Raw genomic sequence first — 26,504 nt, 5'->3', positions numbered from 1 at the left:
TCCTGGGTTCACGCCATTCTCCTGCCTCAGCCTCCCGAGTAGCTGGTACTACAGGCACCCACCACCTCGCCCGGCTAGTTTTTTTTGTATTTTTAGTAGAGACGGGGTTTCACCATGTTAGCCAGGATGGTCTTGATCTCCTGACCTTGTGATCCAACCGCCTCAGCCTCCCAAAGTGCTGGGATCACAGGCATGAGCCACTGTGCCCGGCCATGAACCCCATTTGTTAGGCCTGGGGCAATTCTTCAGTCCTTTGATCCCAGGTCCTTCCTCAGGGAAGCCTTTGCTGGCGCCAACTGCCTGCTCTGCACTCTCAAAGCACCAAGTGTCTTTCCCACGTGGTCCTCACTGGAACGTGTCCTTCTGTGCCTTGTGTGCAATGAGTGTTCACCTTGTCCCCTACTAGATCGTGCACTCCAGAAGCGCAAGACCTGCATCCCTTTTTCTACCCAGTGCTATACAAGGGACAACAAAGCTGTGGGCGAGGGTTCAACCTCGATCCCCCAGAGCCAGAGTCGCCCCAGCTCAACCGCTCTCAGTCCCCCAACCGCTCTCAGTCCCCCAACCGCTCTCAGTCCCCCAACCGCGCTCAGTCCCCCACTGCCACAATGGCCCCTCCCCATTTCTCTCCTCTGATTACTTCTCGGGCTCTGTCAGATTCCTCCTGCTTAAGCACCTCACAAATGCTGTTTCCTAAATTCGGGCCTCCACCCGGCCAGTTCCAGGTTTCCAATGCCCGTCACGCTGATGGCTCCCTGACCTCTCTTGAGTCTCGGCCCTGTCACTTACACACCTGCCCACCAGCGATCTCCACCCGACTACTTCACTCACATCTCACGTGAGATCCATCACACACACACCTGCTCCTGTGCCCTGATCACGTGGGCACCTCCTCCTCCCCCCTCACAAACTCACGGCAAGTGCCGTCATCCAGACCCTCCCACCTCCTGCCTCCCTCCATGACTGCAATGACTCTGCAAGGCTTCCCGCCTCTAGTTTTGCCTCACTTTCAATCACAATACTCCCAAAGTGACCATCTGTATTAAGTTCGAATCACATAGCAACGTCATGAATATGTTCTCTTTGTGAAAATTTAAAACATTACATGTAAATAACATCTCCTTTCATGGACCCATTCTCAATCCTATTCCAAGTGTCACTGATGTCACCAGCTAAGGTGTGTCATCCTAACCTTTCTCTCCGGGCTTACGTGCACATGACACATACACATAATTTTCACTGAACATAGATGGTGGTGTCCTAACAATGCTCTGTAACTTGCTGGGAGTTCTGTCCACGTCCCTGGACTCTTGTTTTCAGGGTGGTGATGCTCGCCAGAGTAAGGACACGCCAGAGTAAGGACACGCCGCAGGTCCCTTAGCTGTTCTTACACTGATGGAGACTCAACTGTTTCTGATTCAGACCAACTTTTCTAAGATACCAAGAACCATACGATTCCCTGCCCAAATCCTTCAATTATTTCCAGTGCTCCATGGGACAGTTTCCACCTCTTAGAACTGTGCCAAAGCTCTTACCACGCGGCCCTTTCCCAGCTTTCTATTTCCTTCCTCACCTCCTCCTTTCCCAAATACACACTGAGCTTCAGCCAGAGTGATTATTTGAAATTCCTTAAATATACTATGTTTGCTGAATGAATACATGAAAATACAGCCCCATTCTAAAACAACAGGAAAGAATAAGAAAAGAGATTCTGAGAGATTCATGGGGAAGTGATTACAAGGGAGTAATCATAGTGGGCTTCCCCTTCCCCACCCCTTCTTGAGGTCTGAGAATCCTCAAAGGAGTTTCCCGACCAACACTCCTACCTCCTCTCATTAACCAGACCGCTGTCTGCGGCGATTCCCGAGCACCTTGGGCCACCCACTTACCCAGAGAGGAGTCGCCAGAACTGTCTTTCTCCACCTTCCAGGGATCTTCTCCTTGCTGCAACAGGGAGATCACTTTCGGTTTGGTAAATGGGAGCCCTGCACGTAGACAAAAAAAAAAAGTCTTGGTCTTGGTTTTGACACAACAAAGCATGCCCTGATTACTAGGGTACCGTGGCTTTTCTATAGAAGGAATGTTGCATGTATAGATGTAATTAAAACTTATAAACTGGCATCTATAGAATGATGTATCAAGTAACTTTTTTTATAATGAGAAAACATCATATGATTCCCTTTTGAAGGTGAATTTTACAAGATTCATCTGACTGGAAAAGAGAAGTGGGAAAGGCAATGGTAGGTGGATGAAGAAGGATGAGGTAAGCCCTCTGCTGAGAGATGAGCAAACAAACCACAGAACAATCAAAGCAGGAAAATGCTACCTGAACTATGAGAGAATTTCTAATGTGAAATTGTGTAGCAGGAAGGGGATAATTATCAATACCCATCTGCCAATACACAGAACAATTCCATACTTATTAGGAGAAAGAAAGTTTTCAATGTTTATTTATAGAGATTTGATTTGTATAATACCTAAACTCAGCTCAAATTTTTCAGTGACCAACCACTTTTATTCAGGGAAGGAGGTGCTGTGCTATCCCAATTTTCGAATTCTGTTTCTACAGGGGAAACTTCCTTACCCAGTGAGACCAGGTTCCTGTAGTTCTCCAGCATCACATCCCGGTACAAGTTTCTCTGAGAAGGAGCCAGCTTTCTCCACTCATCCCGGGTAAAGAGCACGGCCACGTCCTCGAACGTCAGTGACACCTGTAAGGACAAGTCGTTCCAGCTCACCCAGGAACCCCCTCACAGAGTGGACGGGATGGCAGTGGGGAAGACAGGCTACCCATGATAACAGTTCTGATACTATTCAAGCTTCTGAAGGTTCCAGATCATTCCTTTAATGAACAATTTGCCAGTAACAAATATATACTGAGCGGCACACAGCGAGATTCAGGCCTTGTGCAGCCACTGTAAGAGATGGGTAGAGGGATTACGGCCATTAGTGGGAGTCTTAATTAGAATAATCTTTTGTTGGCAATTTGATAATAGGTAAAAACTTAGAACTGTGTATAATCTTTAACTCACCAATTACTTTAAGAAACAGTGCACAAAAATACCAGCACAGGGATACTTATCATGGTGTTAGTAGCAAAAAAAACTGGTAACAACCTAAATACTCACTGATAGAGGCTGGGTTAAATAACTTATGGCACTACCTGTGTGCTGATTCAAGCGTGAAGATAATGATGAAAATCAGAATACCTCTCTTTTAGTGAATGCTTTACATGGGCCGGACACTATATTTAGAGCTTTATATTAATCATTAGCATATACCTTATCTAACCTTCACAATTACCTTATGAAAAAGATAGTTATTGTTCCATTTTACATCAAAGAAAGCAAAGTCACTGAGAGGCTAAGAAATTTAAAGTTGGCTGGGTGTGGTGGCTCACGCCTATAATCCCAGCACTTTGGGAGGCAGAGGTGGGTGGATCACAAGGTCAAGAGATTCAGACCATCCTGGCCAACATGGTGAAACCCCATCTCTACTAAAAATAAAAACATTAGCCAGGCATGGTGGTGTGCACCTGTAGTCCCAGCTACTCGGGAGGCTGAGGCAGGAGAATCGCTTAAACCCAGGAGGCGGAGGTTGCAGTGATCCAAGATCATGCCACTGCACTCCAGCCTGGAAACCGAAAGAGACTCCATCTCAAAAAAGAAAAAGAAAATGTGTTTAAAGTCACACAGCTGTTCAGTGGTATAGCTGGGATTCCAATCCAGGCAGATGTCTTAGGCTCCATTCAAAAGTACTCTAAAACTGCCTCTCAAAATCTACCATATAGTTAATAAGATAATCTGCACAATGCACTTAAAATCATATCGGGCTCACATTAAAGGTTCAAATGTTAGCTATTATCACATTAATACAAATAGTAGGCAATCATTAGAGCTGATGGCATAAATTGCTATTTGTTGACATAAAAAGACACCCATGAAAATGTTAAGTACAAAGTACGTTATGTATCACCGTTTCGAGTTTGTCCTCATTCAAAAAAATGTTTCTGGCCGGGTGTGGTGGCTCATGCCTGTAATCCTAGCACTTTGGGAGGCCGAAGTGGGTGGATTACCTGAGCTCAGGAGTTCGAGACCAGCCTGGGCAACATGGTGAAACCCTGTCTCTACTAAAATACCAAAAATTAGCTGGGTGTGGTGGCAGGCGCCTGTAATCCCAGCTTCTCGGGAGGTTGAGGCAGGAGAACTGCTTGAACCCAGAAGACAGAACTTGCAGTGAGCCTAGATTGCGCCACTGCACTCCAGCCTGGGTGACAGAGTGAGACTCCCTCTCCAAAAAAAAAAAAAAATTCTATATACATAGAAAATTATTGAGACATGCAATAAACTGAATGACAGTGATTATCTCCAGATGGTGGGGTTAAGGGTGATTTTATTTTCTGCTGTATATATGAAATACGTAGAGCATATAGTCATGTGTCACATTAGTGATGGAGGTACATTCTGAGAACGCATTGTGAAGCCACTTCATCACTGTGGGAATATAAGAGACAAACCTGGGTAGAACGGCCTCCTACACACCCAGGCTATATATATGGTACAGCCTATTGCTCCTAGGCTGCAAACCTGTGCCACAGGTTACCAAACTGAACACTGTAGGGAACGGTAAGCCAACGCTAAGTGTCTGTGTATGTAAATATACTTAAACATAGAAAAGTCATGGTATGTAAATATACTTAAACATAGAAAAGGCATGGTAAACTACAGTATAAAAGAGAAGAAATGGTACACCTGTATAGGGCACTTGCCATGAATGGAGCGTGCAGGAATGGAAGTTGCCTGGCTGAGTGAGCGGTGAGTGAATGTGCAACTTAGGACACTACTGTGCAAGACGGTAGACATTTTAAACACTGCACGCTTAGGCTACACTACATTTATTGTAGACATTTTAAACACTGTACGCTTAGGCTACGCTAAATTTATTTTTCAAAAGTTTTCTTTAACAACAAATTATCCTTAGCTTACTGTAACTTTTACTTTCTCAACTTGTTAATTTTTTCAAACTTTGACTCTTTGGTAGTAACACTTATCTTAAACACATTGTCTAGCTGTACAAAAATATTTTCTTTCTTTATATCCTTATTCTACAAGCTTTCTCCTATTTTAAAAGCTTTTATTTTTACTTTAAAAAATTTTTTGTTAAAAACTAGGACATAAATATGCACATCAGTCTAGGCCTACAGAGGATCAGCATCATCAACACCACTGTCTTCCACCTCTACATCCTGTCCCACTGGAAGGGCTTCAGGGGCAATGGCACACATGCAGCTGTCACCTCCTAGGAGAACAAAGCTTTCTTCTGGATACCTCCTGAAGAACCTGCCTGAGGCTGTTACACTTAACTTTTTAAAAACAAGCAAAAGGAAGACACTGTAAAATAACAAGAACAGTACAACAGATACATAAACCAGCAACACAGTCAGATATTATCAAGTATTACGAACTGCACAGTTGCATATGTTGTATACTTTCATAGGACTGGCAGGCTGCACGGTAGGTCTGTTTATACCAGCATCACCACAAAACAGGAGCAAAGCCTTGCATTATAATGTGACAATGGCTACTAAGTCAATAGGAGACAGGAATCTTTCAGCTATGTTTTAAACTTAGGGGACTACTGTCACATTTATGGTCTTTCATTGACCAAAACATCATTACCAACACACGACTATATAAACATACACGTAAGTATGCACATATATATACACATGTATTCATAAACATAAATATATACACACATCTACAAATGTATATATATAAAGGTATTACTCTCTAAAGTTTAGACCATGACCCTGCAATATTTTTATGGTGAGAAAGAGCATCAAATTATTTGCATGTTGGGGAAGAGTACAAGAAATGATCTGTGTTCTCAAAGAATGTATGATCTGACTGGCAGACTAGAAAATGCATGAAATAATGTGAACAATGAAAAACAACTGTGTAGCTGGATAGGGCCCTGAGACAAGAACACAAGGTCCAGGGCAGCCAAGATCCCAGGTCATGTGCTTTGCTAGAGGTAGTAGCAGGATCATAACTCCAGTTTTCTAATTGTGAACTCTGTACTCTCTCATTGGTCTTAAAATTCCCTTCACTGATTTTGACACACAGGTCTACACATTACTGACACATGGGCAGCAAGAATAGACAGGAAGGATGCCACAGAGACTCACTCAAACACAGGGATGGAGAAGGTTCTGGTCAGGAGAGCAGCTTGCCTCTGTGGGAACAGAATAGGAATACCTTGAAGGACAGAGAGCATCTCAAATGCACAACAGCCTGTTCTGGCCACGCCCTCAGATCACACTCCACTGTGCTGGCTAGTCTAAAAGATAATGCTGCCAGGCGTGGTGGCTCACACCTTTAATCCCAGCACTCTGGGAGGCGGAGGCTGGTGGATCACGAGGTGAGGAGATTGAGGCCATCCTGGTCAACATGGCGAAACCCCGTCTCTACTAAAATACAAAAAAAAAAATTAGCCAGGCATGGTAGCATGTGCCTGTAGTCCTAGCTACTCAGGGGGCTGAGGCAGGGGAATCACTTGAACCTGGAAGGCAGAGGTTGGAGTGAGCCGAGGTCATGTCACTGCACTCCACTCCAGCCAGGCAACAGAGCAAGACTGCCTCTCAAAAAACAAAAACAAAAGCAAGAGAATGCCAGACCGCAGAAGAACCCTGGTATCACGTGGCTGGATCTGCCCATACTCGGAAAGACACACCACAGGAACGATTTACTGGGTGGTCCGAGGGAACGCAGAGCCAGATGCACTTGGACTGTGCTCAGGTTACTTAACTTTTCTGAGCCTCAGTTTCCTCACATGTAAAACAAGAATTGTAATTGTCGTGTTACTGTGAGAGTGAAGGAACAAATGTAAAGACCTCAGCTCACTCCCTGGTGTGCTAGACACTCAGTGGACACTATTATTGTTAGACAAAAAAATGAATAAAGAATAACATCTTCTGGGTCCGAAACACATTGTACAGCGGTTTCTATCAACATTAACATGAATATGAATATATTAATACGATAACGTCACTCTGCATCCATGACCACCACATACTGAGCAGTAACTACTCAGAGACCAGCCCTGATCCAAACACTTTCCATACACCAACTCATGTGATCCCCTCATCTATGCTGGGAGGTGGGCACAGTTGTTATTCCCATTTTATAGGTGAGAAAACTGAGGCACAGAGAGGTGAAGCCCAAGGCCCACAAACAGCAACAGAGGAGATGGGTTAAAACGCTGCCACCCGGCTTGACAGCCCTACTTCCTAACTACCACATACACTACCTCTGCACTACTGATGTCCCATGAAACCCTTCCTGCGGCTACCTGAGGGGTCTCCTCTCTGTCCTGGGAGCCAAGTGACCACTCCAACTCTGTTCACTCTTGTCTCACCTAGAAAAGGTGGCCTCCTCATTCCCACTACACAAAAATGAAAACGGTCTACATCAGCTTTCAAGAGAGTGATACAAGCAAAGAATATGATTCACAAAGTTGAGAGAGAAAAAACTAAAAACTATGCATTGGAGAAGCCTGGGGAAAGGGTGGTGTTATGAGGATTGTCAGGGGTGAAAAGAAAAAGTATTTCTGCAAAGGCTAGGAAAGGAGACAAGGCTGAGTGAAGGAGGCAGGGATTTTTCCCAGGTGTGCACGTCTGTTCTGTCCCTAGTGATACAGAGACTTGTAGTATCTTACTTGTCAAATTAGTCACGCAATGGATTGAAATTTAGTGAACAAAATGTGTTAATTAAAAAAGAACCACTAGACATGGACGGGGAGGGCGGCAGGTCCTCCCTACAGAATCCACCACTCATGAGGGCGGACCAGCTCCTCCAAGGGAAAAGGACTTGGGCTCCATCCTGGCTGAAGATGGTCCCGGTGAAGAACTTCAGTCAGCGGGGAAAATCCACCCACGAGGATCTGGAAGGGCAATGAGCTCACCTGGGGCCTCGCTTCCCGCCGCCCCGCAGCCATGTCCTCTCCGGGCTCTCCCCTGAGGACGGTGCAGTCTCCAGCAGGCAGATCTGAGAAGGAAAAGGGAGCCGGGAAGAAGCCCCTTATGCTTTCCAGCCCCGGAACCCGCAGCTCTGACACCCCGACTCCCGCAGAGAAAGACCCCGGGCGCCCGCACAGGGAGTCGGAGGAGCCGGGAGCCCGCGGACCGGAGCAGCGCCGGCCGGCGTCCAGGCCCAGGTCTCACGGGCTTGGGGCTCACGGAGGGGACGCCGGACCCGCAGCGGCAGCACGACCCGCCGAGCCCCCCAGGGCCAGGGCTGCCCCGCGCCGCTGAGTCCCTCGGCGCCAGCTGGCACTACCAGCACCCGCCGCACCGCTCGAGAAACTGAGGCAGCGCCGGGGCACCTGCTCCGTTCACGGCCCTGCGAGGCCGGCCGGGACTCCCACAGCCACGGCCCCGGGGACGACTTCCCTCCGCCTCACGCCTTTCCCACCGGTTCCTCTCTCTCCCGCCAAGGAATCCTCTCCTGACCGCACAGAAAGCGGCTTTGAAGAGGAAAGCGCTGCGTGTCCGGTGGCGGGAAGGGCGGCCGTCCCGGGGACGGACTCAGAAACCGGGGCCGGCTGCCTCCGCCCTGCGCTCGGGGTCCCGGCGCCCCGAGCCCCGAGTCCGCGAGGCCCCCACGGCGGGGCAGGGTGGGCCCGGGAGGAGACGCCGGCCCCTCGTTCACGGCCGGCGGCGGCGAGCCAGAGACAGGAGCATCCGCAGCGGTGCCAGAGCCGCCCGCCAGAGGCGACAGTCCAGGTCCCCGAGCGGGGGCCGGTGACAGACGCGGGGGTGCCCACCCGCGCCCACAAAGGCCCTCGGAGCCCCGGCGGCCGCAGGCCCTCAGCCAGCCACGCCGCTCACCTCCCCAGAATCTGGCGTGCCCGGGCCGCGCCTCCCCGGCCGCACTCCGCAGGCGGGAGGCTCCAGAACCGCCCGGCCGGACTCCAGCCTCGTGACCCGGCTCCTCCGACGCCTGGGCGACCTCAGGCCCCGCGCCGCTCACCCGGCGGCGAGAGCTCCGGGCGCGCCTGGGACCTAGAGGAGCCCGGCGGCCGCGAAGGCCTCTGGGAAATGGAGTCCACCGGAGGACGCTGGCATCCCGGGAAGTGTAGTTCCACGCCTTTGGGGCGGGGTCGCGCTGAACTGTTAGGCGCCCAGACGCTACCGCAGGGCCCGGGTGAGCTGTAGGGTCCCAGGTTCCTGGTTCTTCGGAAGAGAAGGGGAGGTTCCCGGAGGGCAGTAACTTGCAACTCTGTGTCCGTGTGAATTTCAGGATGGCGCGGGCCGCACGAACACAACTGCTACACAGTTGGGAAAGGATCGTCTCCCGCAAAAGATGTTGACAAAGCTGGATTTCCACATGCAAAAGATGAACCTGTACCTAACCTTATACCATACGTAAAAATTAACTCAAGATTGATTAAAAACCTAAATGTGGGGCCAAAAATTTTTATAAACTACTAAAGTAAAAGCGAAAACGTAAGGATGTTGGAGATGGCAATGATTTCTTGAATATGTCATCAGAAGCACAGATAACAGCAAAAATAGGCAAATGGGACTACATCAAACTTAAAAACTTTAGCTAATCAAAGGAAACAGGCAATCTACAGAATAGACGAAAATACTTACATAACATATATCTGATTTGAAATATATACTGGATTTATATGGAACTTTTACAACTCAACAACGACAAAACCAAAACCTGATTTTAAAATGGACAAACGACTTGAATAGGCAATTCTCCAATGAAGATATGCAAATGAGCAACAAGCATATAAAAAGATGGTAAGCATCTCTAGGTATAAGAGAAATATGAACCCAAACTCAAGAAATCACTGCACCCCCATGAGGATGGCCACTATCAAAAGAATGTAAATTGGTACAATCATTACAGAAAATGGTATAGAGGTTCCTCAAAAAATTATAACTAGAGCTATATTAGGATACACCAATCCCACTTCTTTTTTTTTTTTTTTTTTTTTGAGACGGAGTCTCGCTCTGTCGCCCAGGCTGGAGTGCAGGGGCCGGATCTCGGCTCACTGCAAGCTCCACCTCCCGGGTTCCCGCCATTCTCCTGCCTCAGCCTCCTGAGTAGCTGGGACTACAGGCGCCGCCACCACGCCCGGCTAATTTTTTTGTATTTTTAGTGGAGACGGGGTTTCATTGTGTTAGCCAGGATGGTCTCGATCTCCTGACCTCGTGATCCGCCCATCTCGGCCTCCCAAAGTGCTGGGATTATAGGCTTGAGCCACCGCACCCGGCCAAATCCCACTTCTGGCTATAGATCCGGAGGAAATGAAACTCCACAGGATGCCTGCACTCCCGTAGCAGCAACATTATTCACCATGGCCAAGATAAGGAAACAACTATCTGTTGATGGATGAATAAAGGACATTGTTTTGTTTGTTTGTTTGTTTGTTTGAGAAGGAGTCTCACTCTGTCACCCAGGCTGGAGGGCAATGGCACAACCTCCGACTTCCAGGTTCAAGCAATTCTCCGCCTCAGCCTCCCAAGTAGCTGGGATTACAGGCACACACACCACCACGCCCGGCTAATTTTTGTATTTTTAATAGAGAGAGGATTTCACTATCTTGGCCAGGTTGGTCTTGAACTCCTGACCTCGTGATTCACCCTCCTAGGCCTCCCAGACTGCTGTGATTACAGGCGTGAGACACCGAGCCCAGCCGCAAATGTGTTTATATACACAATGGAATATTATTCTGCCTTAAAAAAATAAAGAAATCCTGACATATGACAATATGAACGAACGTGGAGGACATTCTGTTAAGTGAAATAAAAAAGGCACAGAAATACAAATACTGCATGATTTCATTTACGTGTAGAATCTAAAATAGTCAAAATCATAGAGGAAGAAAGTAGCATGGTGATTTCCATGTGTGTTAAATACCAATCTTCCCATATAGGTAATTCCATGTGGCACAACTGCCCACCTGGATGCACAAGGAGTCATTCCCTTACTTGTAGAGCCACGCCCACCCTGTTGCCAGGAACTGCAGGTTTCTTTCCATGGTTGCTCGCCCAGTGCAAGGCCCTATTATCTCTCTCTACACTACTCTACGCTTCCACAAGCTGCTGCTTCTGTTTCTTATTTATTTATTTATTTATTTTATTTTATTTATTTATTTTATTTATTTAATGAGAGACGGGGTCTCATTATGTTGCCCAGGCTGGTCTCAAACTCCTGGGCTCAAGTGATCCTCTCACCTGGGCCTCCCAAAGTGCTGGGATTACAGGTGTGAGCCACCACGCCTGGCGCAAAAAAAGATTTTTTAACAAAAATGAGATGTTTTATTGTCTTCTCTTTGCAATTAGAGTGAAAGCCAGAATCCTTGTTGTGGGCCCTAAATCATATGGCTTTTGACTCCTTTTCCAGTATCTACTGTTTTTCTACTACACTCTGCTTCTCAGCACAAAAACAGCCAAACGTGTTGCTATCTTCCATAAAAATCCTTCCTCCGGTCAGGTGTGGTGGTTCACACCTGTGATCCCAGCACTTTGAGAAGTTGAGGCAAGTGGATCACTTGAGGCCAGGAGTTTGAGACCAGCCTGGCCAACATGGCGAAACCCCATCTCTACTAAAAATACAAAAGCTAGGCAGGCGTGGTGGTGCATGCTTGTAATCCCAGCTACTCAGGAGGCTGAGGCAGGAGAATCTCTCGAACCCAGGGGGTGGAGGTTTCAGTGAGCTGAGATTGTGCCACTGCATTCTAGCCTGGGCGACAGAGCAAGACTCTGTCTCAAATAAATAAATAAATAAATAAATCCTTTCTCAGCCAGGCACAGTGGCTCACGCCTGTAACCCCAGCACTTTGGGAGGCCGAGGTGGGTGGATCACCTGAGGTCAGGAGTTCGAGACCAGACTGACCAACATGGTGAAACCCCATCTCTACTAAAAATACAAAATTAGCCAGGCGTGGGGGCACATGCCTATAATCCCAGCACTTTGGGAAGCTGAGGTGGGATGACTGCTTGAGCCCAGGAGTTTGAGATCAGCTTGGACAACATAGTGAGATCCTGTCTCTACAAACAAAACAAAACAAAACTCACAAAAACAAATTATGAAAATTAGCTGGGCATGATGACACGCTCCTGTAGTCCCAGCTACTCGGGAGGCTGAGACAGGAGGGGTGCTTGAGCCTGGGAGGAGAAGGTTGCAGTGAGCTGAGATTGTGCCACTGCACTCCAGCCGCCTGGGCAATAGAGCAAGACTCTGTCTCATATATATACATATATATACACACACACAAATATGTACATATACATATATACATATACATACACACTACACACACACATATATATACACACACACACACACCCCAACCCTCAAAACCCAACAGCCAACAATGATGTAAAAAATTAAAAACTTGACTGGGTGCGGTGGCTCACGCCTGTAATCCCAGCACTTTGGGAGGCCGAGGCGGGCAGATCACGAGGTCAGGAGATTTATACCATCCTGGCTAACATGGCGAAACCCCGTCTCTACTAAAAATACAAAAAATTAGCTGGACGTGGTGGTGGGCACCTGTAGTCCCAGCTACTAGGGAGGCTGAGGCAGGAGAATGGCGTGAACCCAGGAGGCGGAGCTTGCAGTAAGCTGAGATCAGGCCATTGCACTCCAGCCTCGGCAACAGAGCAAGACTCCGTCTCAAACAAACAAAAAAAAAATTAAAAACTCAGCCTCAATAAAACATATCTATAGGCCACATTCAGACACCATGGACTGCCACCCCTGTTGGAGTCTCCACCTGCAACATCTCAATACATTTTGCTGATTTTAAGATGCGGTGGTCACTGAAACATGCCACAGGACAATTCGGGAAGAGCTGGAATTGGGAGTAGTTTTGCTCACTCCAATACTGGGGGGCATCAAGAGACCACAGCAGTCTAGACCCAGCGAATTTTAGAAACTGAGCCACCAGGGGAAAAAGAGATGTGGATACCATGTAGCTATCTTGTAGTTCTGAATTTCGATTGGAAGCAGTATGAACTGGTAACATATTTTATCATATGTTATATGTGTGTATGCATATATGTATGTGTTTGCATATAGAAAGGCCCCACACACACACACACACAACATTCAAAAAGAATCAACTCAGGAGTGAATAGTCTTAGCACCTACTCTGCACCGGTGCTGCTGCCATCCCATCATAAGTCTGACTTTGCTGACACCAACTTCCCTCCTGTCTTAACAGCTACAGTTGTCTTCCTGCAGGTTCATTTCCCTTTCCCTGGCCACAAAATGCCAGAGTTCCTCAATGCTAAGTCCCAGTTCTTTCTTTTTTTTTTTTTTTGAGACGGAGTCTCGCTCTGTCACCCAGGCTAGAGTGCGGTGGCCGGATCTCTGCTCACTGCAAGCTCCGCCTCCCGGGTTTACGCCATTCTCCTGGCTCAGCCTCCCGAGTAGCTGGGACTACAGGCGCCTGCCACCTCGCCCGGCTAGTTTTTTGTACTTTTTAGTAGAGACGGGGTTTCACCGTGTTAGCCAGGATGGTCTCGATCTCCTGACCTCGTGATCCGCCCGTCTTGGCCTCCCAAAGTGCTGGGATTACAGGCTTGAGCCACCGCGCCCGGCCAGTCCCAGTTCTTTCTTCCCCTCATTAAGTCTGAGCTTAATCCCTGGGGACCTCTTCCTCAACTGTTGTTTTAATTAACATATATTCCCCAGCATCTCCAAAATTTGTTTTGAGTTCCAATAACCCATACCCAACCAGCTACTTGATATCTCCACTTGAATACATAGGTAAACCAAAGACAGGTTGATTAATTCATTCAAAACCAAATTTAGGCCAGGCATGGTGGCTAGTGCCTATAATCCCAGCAATGTGGGAGGCGAAGGAGGGAGGACTTCACCCTGGGAGTTTTATGACAGCCTGGGCAACGTAACGAGACTACGTCTGTAGAAAAATAAAATAGCAGCCGGGCGCAGTGGCTCACGCCTGTAATCCCAGCACTTTGGGAGGCCAAGGCAGGCGGATCACTTGAGGTCAGGAGTTCGAGACCAGCCTGACCAACATGGAGAAAACCCATCTCTACTAAAAATGTAAAATTAGCTGGGCGTGGTGGCGCATGCCTGTAGCCGAACTACTCAGGAGGCTGAGGTGGGAGGATCGCCTGAGCCCAGGAGGTTGAGGCCGCAGTGAGCCACGATCATGCCATTGCACCTTAGCCTAGGCAACAGAGTGAGACCCTGTCTCAAAAACAAAAAAAAACAACAAAAAACAAACAAACAAACAAAAACCCCACAAATTTGTACTTCTGCTCTGGGGAAAACAGACATATATTTCCCTATTATTTTCACTAAGCACACTACAAATCTTCAACATTGTATCTAAAACAAACATAAGAAAACTCTGAAAAGTAGAGAGAAGCAAGCCACTGGCAATGGCACCCACTCAGACTCAAGTGACAACATGGTGGTGAGTTCTCTGGGTCTCTGTTGACCTCAGATATCCTACTCTTGGAACCAAGAAAGCTGGCAACTCAGAAATGCAAATGCGCACACAAAAAGCACCCCCCAAAAGTCTCCTCTCTCTAGCCAAAAGACTAGGAAAGGCACAGCCTATCACAACAGTACACAGTAACTGCTGTACTCCAGCCAGAACTGCAGAAACACCATGTCCACATCCCCACTATGCCAACAGAAATGGAAGAAGGGCCTAGACTTTCACCTCTGCCGGGAAGAAATAAGGGCAAATGCAATACGCTTCCTTTCTCCTCTTGAGGTTTCTAAATTGTGTGATAGTGGAGATTGTGTGATAATCGTCCTATATGGTTCTAAATACATGTAGAGGGGCTGGGTGCAGTGGCTCACGTCTATAATCCCAGCACTTTGGGAGGCCGAGGTGGGCGGATCACTTGAGGTCAGGAGTTTGAGACCAGACTGACCAACATGGTGAAACCTTGTCTCTACTAAAAATACAAAAAGTAGCCAGGCGTGGTGGTGGGCCCCTGTAATCCCAGCTACTCGGGAGTCTGAGGCAGGAGAATCACTTGAACCTGGGAGGTGGAGGTTGCAGTAAGCTGAGATCAGGCCACTGCACTCCAGCCTGGGCATCGCAGCGAGACTCCGTCTCAAAAAAAAAAAAAAAAAAAAAAGCACTCTGGGTTCTGCTTCTGCTCTGGCATGTAAGAAGCTTAGAAATCTCCACTTCTGACCAGATATGTGGCTCACGCCTGTAATCCCAGCACTTTGGGAGGCCCAGGTGGGTGGATTGCCTGAGCTCAGGAGTTCGGGACCAGCCTGGGAAACACGGTGAAACCCCATCTCTACTAAAATACAAAAAACTAGCTGGGCGTGGCAGTGGGCGCCTGTAATCCCAGCTACTCGGGAGGCTGAGGCAGGAGAATCGTTTGAACCTGAGAGGTGTGAGGTGCAGTGAGTCGAGATCACACCACTGCACTCCAGCCTGGGTGACAGAGCGAAAGTCCGTCTCCAAAAAAAATTTAAAAACTTAAAAAAAGAAACCCCCACTCCTGAAAGATAGATTAAGATCATCAACTCTTCTGAAATAGATTTGTAAGAGATGTAAGGATACAGGGCCCCTCACTGCCCTCTCCAAACTGAAGAGAGGCCAGGTGAATACAGAGAGCCACAATTTACTGGAACAGAAATTTAGGAGCGGAAACCTTCTGGGGAACCTGTGCCAGGCAGGGAAACCAGAACTGTAATTAACGACCTGCTGGAGGCTTAGTGTGGACCAATCTGAGATGAAAACTCCAGGAGGACCCAGGTACTGGGGGTCCCTACGCTTTTGTGAATTTTACCTGCTGGAGCTCAGCCAGGTTCTCACAGTGAATATCTGAGAAAATATCCCAGATTTTTGTGCGTCTGGCAGGGAGGAGGGAAATAAACATTTTGAAATACACCATCATTTTGAAATAAATATAAGCATTCTGCTCTTAACAAGATCTTCCCCGAGGAGCAACTATTAGACTCATGCCAGTATCCCAGCACTTTGCGGGGGGCAAGGTGGGAGGATTGCTTAAAGGCAGAAGTTCGAGACCTGCCTGGGCAACAAAGCAAGATCTCATCTCTACAAAAAATTGTTTGTTTTCAGTTAGCCAGGTGTGGTGCTGCATGCCTGTACTCCCAGCTACTTGGGGGTGCTGAGGTAGGAAGATGGCTTGAGCCTGGGAGTTCAAGGCTGCAGTAAGCTGTAATGGCACCACTGCACTCCAGACTGGGCAACAGAGGGAGACCCAGCACTCCCCCACCAACATAAACAGCTTAAGCAGAGACCAACCTAATGAGGTTTCCTCAGAGCCTAACTGACCTGGGCAAAAAGAAACAATTTAACCCTTCAGAGCCTAACTGCCTTAGGCGAAGGAAAATACCCACCTTCAGTTCCCTGAAGCCATCCCATCCTCTCCCACGTGAGAACTTGGGTGGGGTGGAGGGGAACAACCTGAGAAGCATTGTGAAGTTCAGTCTAGGGGCACAGGCTCACTCACTACAAGACAAACCTACCTGCTCACAGGCTGATCGCACGCTTCCCTGGCCCCACGCCTCACCAGCTTCCCTGGCCCCACGCCTTGCCAGCTTCCCTGGCCCCACGCCTTACCAGCTTCCCTGGCCCCACGCCTTGCCAGCTTCCCTGGCCCCACGCCTTACCAGCTTCCCTGGCCCCACGCCTTACCAGCTTCCCTGACCCCACACCTACCACCACGTCACTAAAGGCTTGTGCACTGCCGTTCCCCAGCCAGCATACCACGCCCCATTTTCAAGAAACAAAATAACAAGACATACTCAAAGGCGAAAAACAGTTTAAAGAGAGAGAGAACACGAATCAGAACCAGACTCAGACAGCAGGGACATTGGAATTATCAGACAGGGAGTTTCAAACCACTGCGATTCGTCTCTATTGAAAATACAAAATTAGCCGGGCATGGTGGCGCATGCCTGTAATCCCAGCTACTCAGGAGGCTGAGGCAGGAGAATCACTTGAACCCAGGAGGTGGAGGTTGCAGTGAACCAAGATCATGCCACTGCACTCCAGCCTGGGCAACAAAAGCGAAACTCTGCCTCAAAAAAAAAAAAAAAAAAAAAAAGAGAGAGCGAGAGAGAGAAGGAAATTACATAATGATAAAAAGTTTAATCCACCAAGAAGGCATAGCAATCCTAAATGTGTAGGCGCTAAGAAACAGAGCTATAAAAATATGCAAAACAAAAGGTGGAAAAAAATGAATAGAGAAATAGACAATTAGACAAGTGCACAATTGTAGTCGGAGGCTTCAACATTCCTCCCTCAACAACAGGACACAACGAGGCAGGATATCTGCAAGGAAATAGAATGATTCAGCACCACCAACAGAGGGTCTAACAGACCTTCGTCAAACACGTCGACCGACAACAGCATACGTTCCTCTCAAGTGCTCAGAGAACGTACACTCAACAGACCAATTTTCGGAGCATAAAACAAACTTCAACACATTTAGAAAAATTTTATCATACAGAATGTGTTCTCTGACCACGATGGAATCAAACTGGAAACAATAACAGAAAGACAACATAAAAAACTTTTATACTTGGAAAATCAGTAACACAATTCTACACAATCCATAGGTCCATAGGAAGTCTTAAGGGAAATCAAAATGCATGGAAGGAATGAAGATGAAAATGCAACATATCGAAACGTGTGGGGCACAGTTCTAAAGCAGGGCCGAGAAAGAACCAACCCAACAGGAATTCTTGCTGAGAAGCAAGACTTGGGGGGAAAAAAGGAACGTGACATAATTTGTCAGTATCAGTAATGAAACAAGGGCTCTTACCACAAATCAGATCCTGCAGACATCAAAAAGAGAATACTCTATAAACAAAAAATTTGACAACTTCAATGAAATATGCCAGTTCCTCAAAAAAAAAAAAAAAAAAAGCCACAGACTGCCACAAATCACCTATAGGAAATAAATAATTTGAATAGTCCTATACTATTAAACAAATTGAAATCAGCCAGAAGTGGTGGCTCACGCCTGTACTCCCAGCACTTTGGGAGGCTGAGGCAGGTGGATCACCAGTTAAGAGTTCGAGACCAGCCTGGCCAACATGGCAAAACCCTGTCTCTACTAAAAATACAAAAATTAGCCAGTGGCGGGCGCCTGTAATCCCAGCTAGTCGGGAGGCTGAGGCAGGAGAATTGCTTGAACCTGGGAGGCAGAGGTTGCAGTGAGAGGAGATTGCGCCACTGCACTCCAGCCCGGGTGACAGAGCGAGATGCTGTCTCAAAAGAAAAAGAAAAGAAAAGAAATTGAAATCATAATTTTAAAACTTTAAGAAACTGAAATCATAATTTTAAGACTAAAAAAAAGAAAAAATATTTTAGGCCCAGATGCTTTCAGTGGAGAATTCTATCAAGTGTTTAAAGCAAAATTAACTCCAAAATTAACACGACACCTTTCAGAAAATAGAAGAGGGGTCTGCAGGAACTCAGTCTGAGCTGCTGGAATACAGTGAGTCGGGTGTTCCTGAGTGTGGAAATGTATTTGCTCCTCTCTTCTTCTGGCAGCCTCCAAAGCTCACGAGAGTCCTCCTGCTATCAAATCCTTGCATGTGATGGAGTCTGACCGTCTGAATCAGAGTCTTCTGATTACATTCTTTTTTTTTTTTTTTTTTTTTTTTTTTGAGACCTCAAAAAAATCAAGCAGAAGAATCACTTGAATCCAGGAGGCAGAGATTGCAGCGAGCCGAGATTGCACCACTGCACTCCAGCCTGGCCGCAGAGTGAGACTGTGTCTCACATAAAGAAAGAAATTATTCTTGGCTGCCAAGATCAACAATAAGGGTGATACCGGGCTGCGTCTGGACAGGCAGCTGCTGGGCAGATGTACCTGCAGAAGGGTCTTGCTTGCGTGTGTCTTGCTCTGTCGCCCAGGCTGGAGTGCAGTGGTATGATCTCGGCTCACTGCCACGTCTGCCTCCTGGGTTCAAGTGATTTTCCTGCTTCCGCCATCCGAGTAGCTGGGACTATAGGCGCCCACAACCACGACTGGCTAATTTTTGTATTTTCAGTAGAGACAGGGTTTCACCATGTTGTCCAGGCTGGCCCCAAACGCCTAACCTCAAGTGATCCGCCCACCTCAGCCTCCCAAAGTGCTGGGTTAATAGATGGAAGAACTAATGGTGGGAAAAAGCAGAACAGGACTGTACAGAGGGTGCTCAAGAATGCTGGGACTTCGCTGCTGAGATCATTTTTTGGCTTCAGAATCTCAGATGCAGGCCTGGGTGCCCTCATGGCCCCCACTCAGAATGAAACTGGAATCTCAGGCACCATTCAGTTCACTCCACCCAATCCTTCAGAATCATACCTTCATGTCAAGGTGGAGTATGGGTGAACAGACAGCAAGGGGCTGTGTACCTTCTTAAGTCACTTCAAACTGATTGTCATTGGCCCAAGTGTAATCCTTCTTTTTTTTTTTTGGAGATAGAGTCTCACTCTGTCACCTAGGCCGGAGTGCAAAATGTTGCAATCTCGGTTAACTGCAACCTCTGCCTCCTGGGTTCAAGCAATTCTTCTGCCTCAGCCTCCTGAGTAGCTGGGATTACAGGTGCTGCCACAACACCCAGCTAATTTTTGTATTTTTAGTAGAGATGGGGTTTCATCATGTTGGCCAGGCTGGTCTCGAACTCCTGACCTCAAGTGATCCTCCCACCTTGGCCTCTCAAAGTGCTGGGATTACAGGCATGAGCCACTGCACCTGGCAATCCTTGATTCTTTTCATGTCACCTAAAAAGATCACATTCTCTTCATTTCCATAGTCAAATTTCAGGCCTCTTTCTCAATACCCTTGAAAATTGTCAGAATCAAAATGGAGTCACTGAGGTTAAGAAAATCCTGACAAAGAAAGCCAGGGAAGGCTATGAAGAGAAGGTTCTCACACTTTTATGCCTGAGAATGAAAAAGACTCTACAAAAACCACAACCTTGCACAAAGGCCATCACAACCTTACAAAAAAAAAAACACTTCTGCAAGTATATCTGCCCAGCAACTGCCCATCCAAACGCAGCCAAGTATCACCCTTATTGTTGATCTTTGTAGCCAAGGATAATTTTTTTTTCTTTTTTGTGAGACGCAGTCTCACTCTGCTGCCAGGCTGGAGTGCAGTGGTGCAATCTCGGTTCGCTGCAATCTCCGCCTCCCGGGTTCAAGTGATTCTCCTGCCTCAGCCTCCCAAGTAGCTGGGACTACAGGCGGGTGCCACCATGTCCAGCTAATTTCTGTATTTTTAATAGGGATGGGGTTTCACCCTGTTGGACAGGACGGTCTTGATCTCTTGACCTTGTGATCCGCCCACCTTGGCATCCCAAAGTGGTGGGATTACAGGTGTGAGCCACCATGCCCAGCTGGATAATTATTTCAAAAACAATTATGTAATCCTCCTCACTTTTCCCTTAAAAACTTTTGTCTTCCTTTACCTCCCTGAATATGCATATACTTTAACTACAGTATTTCCTGTTGCAATGTCCTATTCCCCAGTAAACAGTTCTTTTAGACAGCCTCTCTCTGTTTGTCATTTAGGTTGACAACCCTAAATGGGCTCTGTGCTTTCCACTTTAAGATCATGCAGGCTGGGCACAGTGGCTCCCACCTGCAATCCCAGCACTCTGGGAGGCCAAGGCAAGCAGATCACTTGAGGTCAGGAGTTCATAACCAGGTCGGCCAACATGGTGACATTACAGGCTGGGATTACAGGCGCACACCAGCATGCCTGGCTAATTCTTGTAGTTTTAGTAGAGACGGATTTTCACCATATTGGTCAGGCTGGTCTCAAATTCCTGACCTCAGGTGATCCGCCCACCTTGGCCAACCAAAAAACAATCCCCTAAAGCAAGAATGTTTCCAAGTAACTTCATAGCAAAGAGCAAAACCCATCCTTTGTTAAAGGAACACATAATACCCAGACCCCCAAAATATAAAATGCACAATGCTGGTGTTAGCCGAAGAACATGAGATCCATGGAAGAAGGAAAGACTTTCTCTTCAGAGGGAGAAGCAATTCTGAGACTGGGGAACGCGGCTTCCAGGGAAATCGAAAGGGCATGCTTGGCAGAGGGAGAGGAAGCTGGTATCTAGGTCTTCTAGGGTTAACCTTACATACAGATTGAGCAGGGTTGGAGAAATCTATGAATATTCACGAGGGAAGGCAGGCGCATGTGCAGTGGGTAAACATATCTAACATGCCATATTTACTTTGGGGTGGGGTTTTAGCATTAAAATGATGTGGATTTTGTCTCTTTATGCAGAAGGTGAACTGTAACCAGGCACGGTGACTCACGCCTGCAATCCCAGCTCTTTAGGAGGTCAAAGTGGGTGGATTACTTGAGGCCAGGAGTTCAAGACCAGCCTGACCAACATGGCCAAACCCATCTCTACTAAAAATACAAAAATTAGCCAGGCATGGTGGCGGGCACCTGTAATCTCAGCTACTCAGGACGCTGAGGCAGGAGAATCACTTCAGCCCAGGAGGCAGAGGTTGCAGGGAGCCAAGGTCGCGCCACTGCACTCCAGCCTGTGGGACAGAGCAAGACTCCGTTTAAAAAAAAAAAAAAAAAAAAAGTAGTGAACTGTAGTGCACAAAGACAGTGCATAGTCTCTAGAATGGTCAAAACTGGCCTGAGGTTAGGGGCTATTTACCGGTAAAGAATGCTTTTTTGGCTGGTCCTCTGTCCAATTAGAGTTGTGTTGGGACCATCAGGGAGGCTCAGTCAGCTGGGGTCAGGCAATGTCTTAGGGTCAGCTGGGAAGTTTCCAGCTGTAGTTGTTTTGGCAATGCTTTTCAGGACTTGGTTTCTGCTTAATTACAGGAAAGAACCTTATGGCAATTAACGCAGAAATACGTGCCTGACTCACCCTCCTGGCCATGAGATTCTGTTTTGGGTGTGTCCCACCCACAGTGGGACTCTGATGAAGTCCCACTTCTTCTGTATGTTGGGAAATGTTTTAACACTGATATTGGGACTCAGACATTGAAACCTCAAATACTGGCTCTATGACATGCTGAGAAGCCTTAGGAGCAGCCTCAGAATCAAGGCCCTTCTCATCTTATTTTGTTCCTCTGCCAGGAGCAGGGAGGGACGCTAGAATTTAGAAAGCTCCTCCAAAAGAAACGCAATGGTCTTGAGACTCCCTCCCTCGGGATCTCAAAAACCAGGAAAGATTAACCACCAGAGAGAAGAACGGGGAGTGATCACCACATTCAGTCTTTTCCTCTGTTCTTCTTAGGGCAGCTCCAAGAGGTTACCTAAGAAACTTCACCTGCATAACATGACAGTCTTTGTCGTGTGAACCATTGTCACACCAATTGTGAACCAACGTTCCTGTAAACCAGTGTATGAGCACTGGACCTATTCATTCCATTTCTCCTTCCCCTATGACTTGGACATTTAAGTCTCAATCATCTGCCCCTCTTTGAGTTCATATTTTGTGTGGATCCCATGGGCACGTGTGCATGTAACAAATTTACTATGCTTTTCTCTTGTTAACCAGTTTTGTGTCAGCTGTGATCCTTTACAACGGCGAGGAAAGGGATCACCCCCTTTCTGGCCCCACACTGGTCTTCTACCGAAAATTACCAGGCATGCAACGAAAGGGAGCTAGAATTCACCTCTAGCGGAGAGAATAAAAAAGACTCAGATTGATGCAGATAATGACGAAAAGCTTTAAAACAGCTATTACAATTAGACTGCCTATGGTCAAGCGTGTAGAGGAAGCAGGAGTATAAGATCATCAATGGACGAGAACTGCAAAATACAGTGACTGAAAAAAAAATCAGTGAAGTCACACTATCCCGTTAAACCCAGGAATTCTAAAGCAATAGCACATCAAGCCCTTCAGTATATTTCTAAGAGTGAAATGAGAAAGGTCACAGGTGAAGTCTCACCCATTTCCCCACGTGAAGTACAAATGCTCATGTATATACAGTTTACACACATCACTAGTAAGACTAGGATGACATTTCATGTCAAACAGGATTAAAATCAAAGCAACAGTCCCCAAACAGTTGATGTTCAAACACCAGAGCCACTCCCAAACCATCTGTACAAAATAAGGCTGTTTTTAATGCCACTATGCCACCTTGTTCAAGAAGCATTAGACAGCCGGGCGTGGTGGCTCACGCCTGTAATCTCAGCACTTTGGGATGCCAAGGCAGGCGGATCACCTGAGATCAGGAGTTCAAGACCAGCCTGGCCAACACTGTGAAATCCTGTCTCTACTAAAAATACAAAAAAATTAACCGGGCGTGGTGGTGAGGCTACTCCACCCCAGGTCCCTCTGTGGTTGCGGAGTAGTCACTGAGTATGCAAAAAACTCACTCAAAGGGTATTGAAATAAAGTAAAATGTGTGCTTCTGTTGCGGGAAGTCAGGGACCCTGAATGGAGGGACTGGCTGAAGCCACGGCAGAAGAACATAAATTGTGAAGATTTCATGGACATTTATTCATTCCCCAAATTAATATTTTTATAATTTCTTATGCCTGTATTTACTTTAATCTCTTAACCCCGTCATCGTCATCTTCTTCGTAAGCTGAGGAGGATGAATGTCACCTCAGGACCCTGTGATGATTGTGTCAACTGCACAGATTGTTTGTAGAGCATCTGTGTTTGAACAATATGAAATCTGGGCATCTTAAAAAAAGAACAGGATAACAGCGATGTTCAGGGAACAAGAGAGGTAACTTGGAACTGGCCGCCGGTGAGCTGGATAGAACAGAGCTATATTTCTCCTCTTTCAAAAGCAAACAGGAGAAATATCACTGAATTCTTTTTCTCAGCAAGGAACATCGCTGAGAAAGAGAATGTGCCCTGAAGGTAGGCTTATAGACTGCCCCTTTAAGGCGTGCCGCCTTTTAAGGTTGAAGCCCAAGGGATGAAATAAGCCCTGGTCTCCCGTAGTGCTCCCAGGCTTATTAGGATGAAGAAAATTCCCGCCTAATAAATTTTGGTCAGACCAGTTGTCTGCTGTCAAACCCTGTTTCCTGATAAGATGTTATCAATGACAATGCGTGCCTGAAACTTCATTAGCAATTTTAATTTCACCTTATCGGGTGGGTCCTGTGATCTCGCCCTGCCTCCATTTGCTTTGTGATATTTTATTACCTTGTGAAGTATGTGATCTCTGTGACCCACACCCTATTTGTGCACTCCCTCCCCTTTTGAAAATCGCTAATAAAAAACTTACTGGTTTTAAGGCTCAGGGAACATCATGGATCCTGCCGACATGTGATGTCTCCCGTGGACACCCAGCTTTAAATTTCTCTCTCTTGAGCTCTTTCCCTGTATTTCTCAAACTAGCCGAGACACTAGGAAATAGAAGACAACCCACGTTAAACATCGGGAGTGGGTCAATCCTTACTTTCCTAGGGCCAGTATATCAAAGTGTTGGTTTACACGTTTTATGTCAGCTTTTCAATATCTGCACAAATTCCTGCCGGCATTTTTATTGGGATTGCCGTGCATTAATAGAGAAGTTGGGGGAAATCGACATCTTAGCAATATCAACCTTCTGATCCATAAAAAGTTGTTGGCTTAAGTATTATTTGATCTTCATCAGAGTTTCGTAGTTTTCAGCATATGGATTTTGCACATATTTTGTTAAATTTACGCTGGTGTACTTTATTTTGTCTTTTTCTTTTTTTTTTTTGGCTACTGTAAATGGTATTCTTATAACTTAAAATTCCAGTTGTGGCCAGGTGCAGTGGCTCACGCCTGTAATCCCAGCACTTTGGGAGGCCAAGGCAGGCGGATCACAAGGTCAGGAGATCGAGACCATCCTGGCTAACACAGTGAAACCCTGTCTCTACTGAAAATACAAAAAAAGTTAGCCAGGCGTGGTGGCGGGAGCCTGTAGTCCCAGCTACTCGGGAGGCTGAGGCAGGAGAATGGCGTGAATCCGGGAGGCAGAGCTTGCAGTGAGCCAAGATTGCGCCACTGCACTCCAGCCTGGGTGACAGAGCCAGACTCCGCCTCCAAAAGAAAGAAAAAAAAATTCCAGGCTGGGCGCGGTGGCTCACGCCTGTAATCCCAGCACTTTGGGAGGCCAAGGCGGGCGGATCACAAGGTCAGGAGATCGAGACCATCCTGGCTAACACAGTGAAACCCTGTCTCTACTGAAAATACAAAAAAAATTAGCCAGGCGTGGTGGCGAGAGCCTGTAGTCCCAGCTACTCGGGAGGCTGAGGCAGGAGAATGGCGTGAATCTGGGAGGCAGAGCTTGCAGTGAGCCAAGATTGCGCCACTGCACTCCAGCCTGGGTGACAGAGCCAGACTCCGCCTCAAAAAAAAAAGAAAAAAAAAATTCCAGGCCGGGCGCGGTGGCTCACGCCTGTAATCCCAGAACTTTGGGAGGCTGAGGCAGGTGGATCACAAGGTCAGGAGATGGAGACCATGGTAAAACCCTGTCTCTACTAAAAATACAAAAAATTAGCCAAGTGTGATGGCAGCGCCTATAGTCCCAGCTACTTGGGAGGCTGAGGCAGGAGAATCGCTTCAACCCAGGAGGCAGAGGTTGCAGTGAGCCGAGGGCTACTGCACTCTAGCCTGGGTGACAGAGTGACACTCCGTCTCAAAAAAAAGAAGAGAAAAATGGGACATGAAGTAAACTGATATGATTAAAAGAAACTACATCAAGTGAATTCACTATAATGTCTCCAAGCAAGGCAAGATCACCCTCTTCAGATAAGGAATGAGAGGCTACTTATTTTGACCAAGTTAGCTCCACAATTTGGAGAACCAAGGGCTACATCGATACTCGTTTTGTTTCCCCACCCATCCCCACCACTGCCAAAAAAATACTTGAGAACCCATTATTTCCCAATTCATGCTTCTACTTTCATATAAAAGAAAAGTTGATACTCCAAAATCAACTTAAATTTTAATTAACCAAATACAATCTTCCTAAAGAGAAACATTTCACAAGAGTTAAGCCAACAGAAAGATAGGGAATATGAAACAACAAAGAACATCGGTTGTTTGAAAAGATAACAAAATTGGCAAATGTTTACTTAGGCTAGGCAAGAAAAAAAAGAGAAGAGAATCGAATTACTAAAATCAGCAATAAAAGAGAACACATCACTGCCAGTATCACAAAATAAAAATGATTAAAAGAGAATGCAATGAAAATCTTATGCCAAAAAAATTAAGATAGCCTAGATAGAATGGATAAAGTCCTAGAAACAGACAAACTAAACCAGAGTAAAGGAGAAATATAAAATATAAATAGATCTACAGAAGGTGAAAAGATCAGATTGTAACTTTAAAAACTTATAATAGGCCGGGCGCGGTGGCTCACGCCTGTAATCCCAGCACTTTGGGAGGCCGAGGCGGGCGGATCACAAGGTCAGGAGATCGAGACCACGGTGAAACCCCGTCTCTACTAAAAATACAAAAAATTAGCCGGGCGCGGTTGTGGGCGCCTGTAGTCCCAGCTACTCGGGAGGCTGAGGCAGGAGAATG

General features: G+C 46.8%; 1 protein-coding gene across 10 annotated transcripts in view; it reads right to left on the bottom strand.

Annotated features, from left to right (window-relative positions):
* Nucleotides 1-9,074, bottom strand: part of ZFP2 (ZFP2 zinc finger protein) — a 71,224-nt gene extending 62,150 nt beyond the window's left edge. For 8 of the 10 annotated variants that reach the window (XM_077937492.1, XM_077937493.1, XM_077937494.1 and 5 more), the window contains exons 1-4: nucleotides 8,891-9,074; nucleotides 7,966-8,048; nucleotides 2,585-2,711; nucleotides 1,890-1,985 (exon numbers count right to left, since the gene is read on the bottom strand). In XM_077937492.1, the coding sequence (XP_077793618.1) occupies nucleotides 1,890-1,985; nucleotides 2,585-2,711; nucleotides 7,966-7,998 (256 nt within the window). In that variant the 5' untranslated portion in view covers nucleotides 7,999-8,048; nucleotides 8,891-9,074. Of the gene's footprint in view, nucleotides 1-1,889; nucleotides 1,986-2,584; nucleotides 2,712-6,260; nucleotides 6,473-7,965; nucleotides 8,049-8,890 lie in introns of all 10 variants that reach the window. The other 2 variants (XM_077937497.1, XM_077937498.1) reach the window with 1 other exon arrangement.
* Nucleotides 9,075-26,504: the final 17,430 nt, after the last annotated feature.

Source organism: Macaca mulatta, chromosome 6 (genome assembly GCF_049350105.2).
Source record: "Macaca mulatta isolate MMU2019108-1 chromosome 6, T2T-MMU8v2.0, whole genome shotgun sequence".
NCBI lineage: Eukaryota > Metazoa > Chordata > Mammalia > Primates > Cercopithecidae > Macaca > Macaca mulatta.
This window is presented reverse-complemented; position numbering and strand designations above follow the sequence as displayed.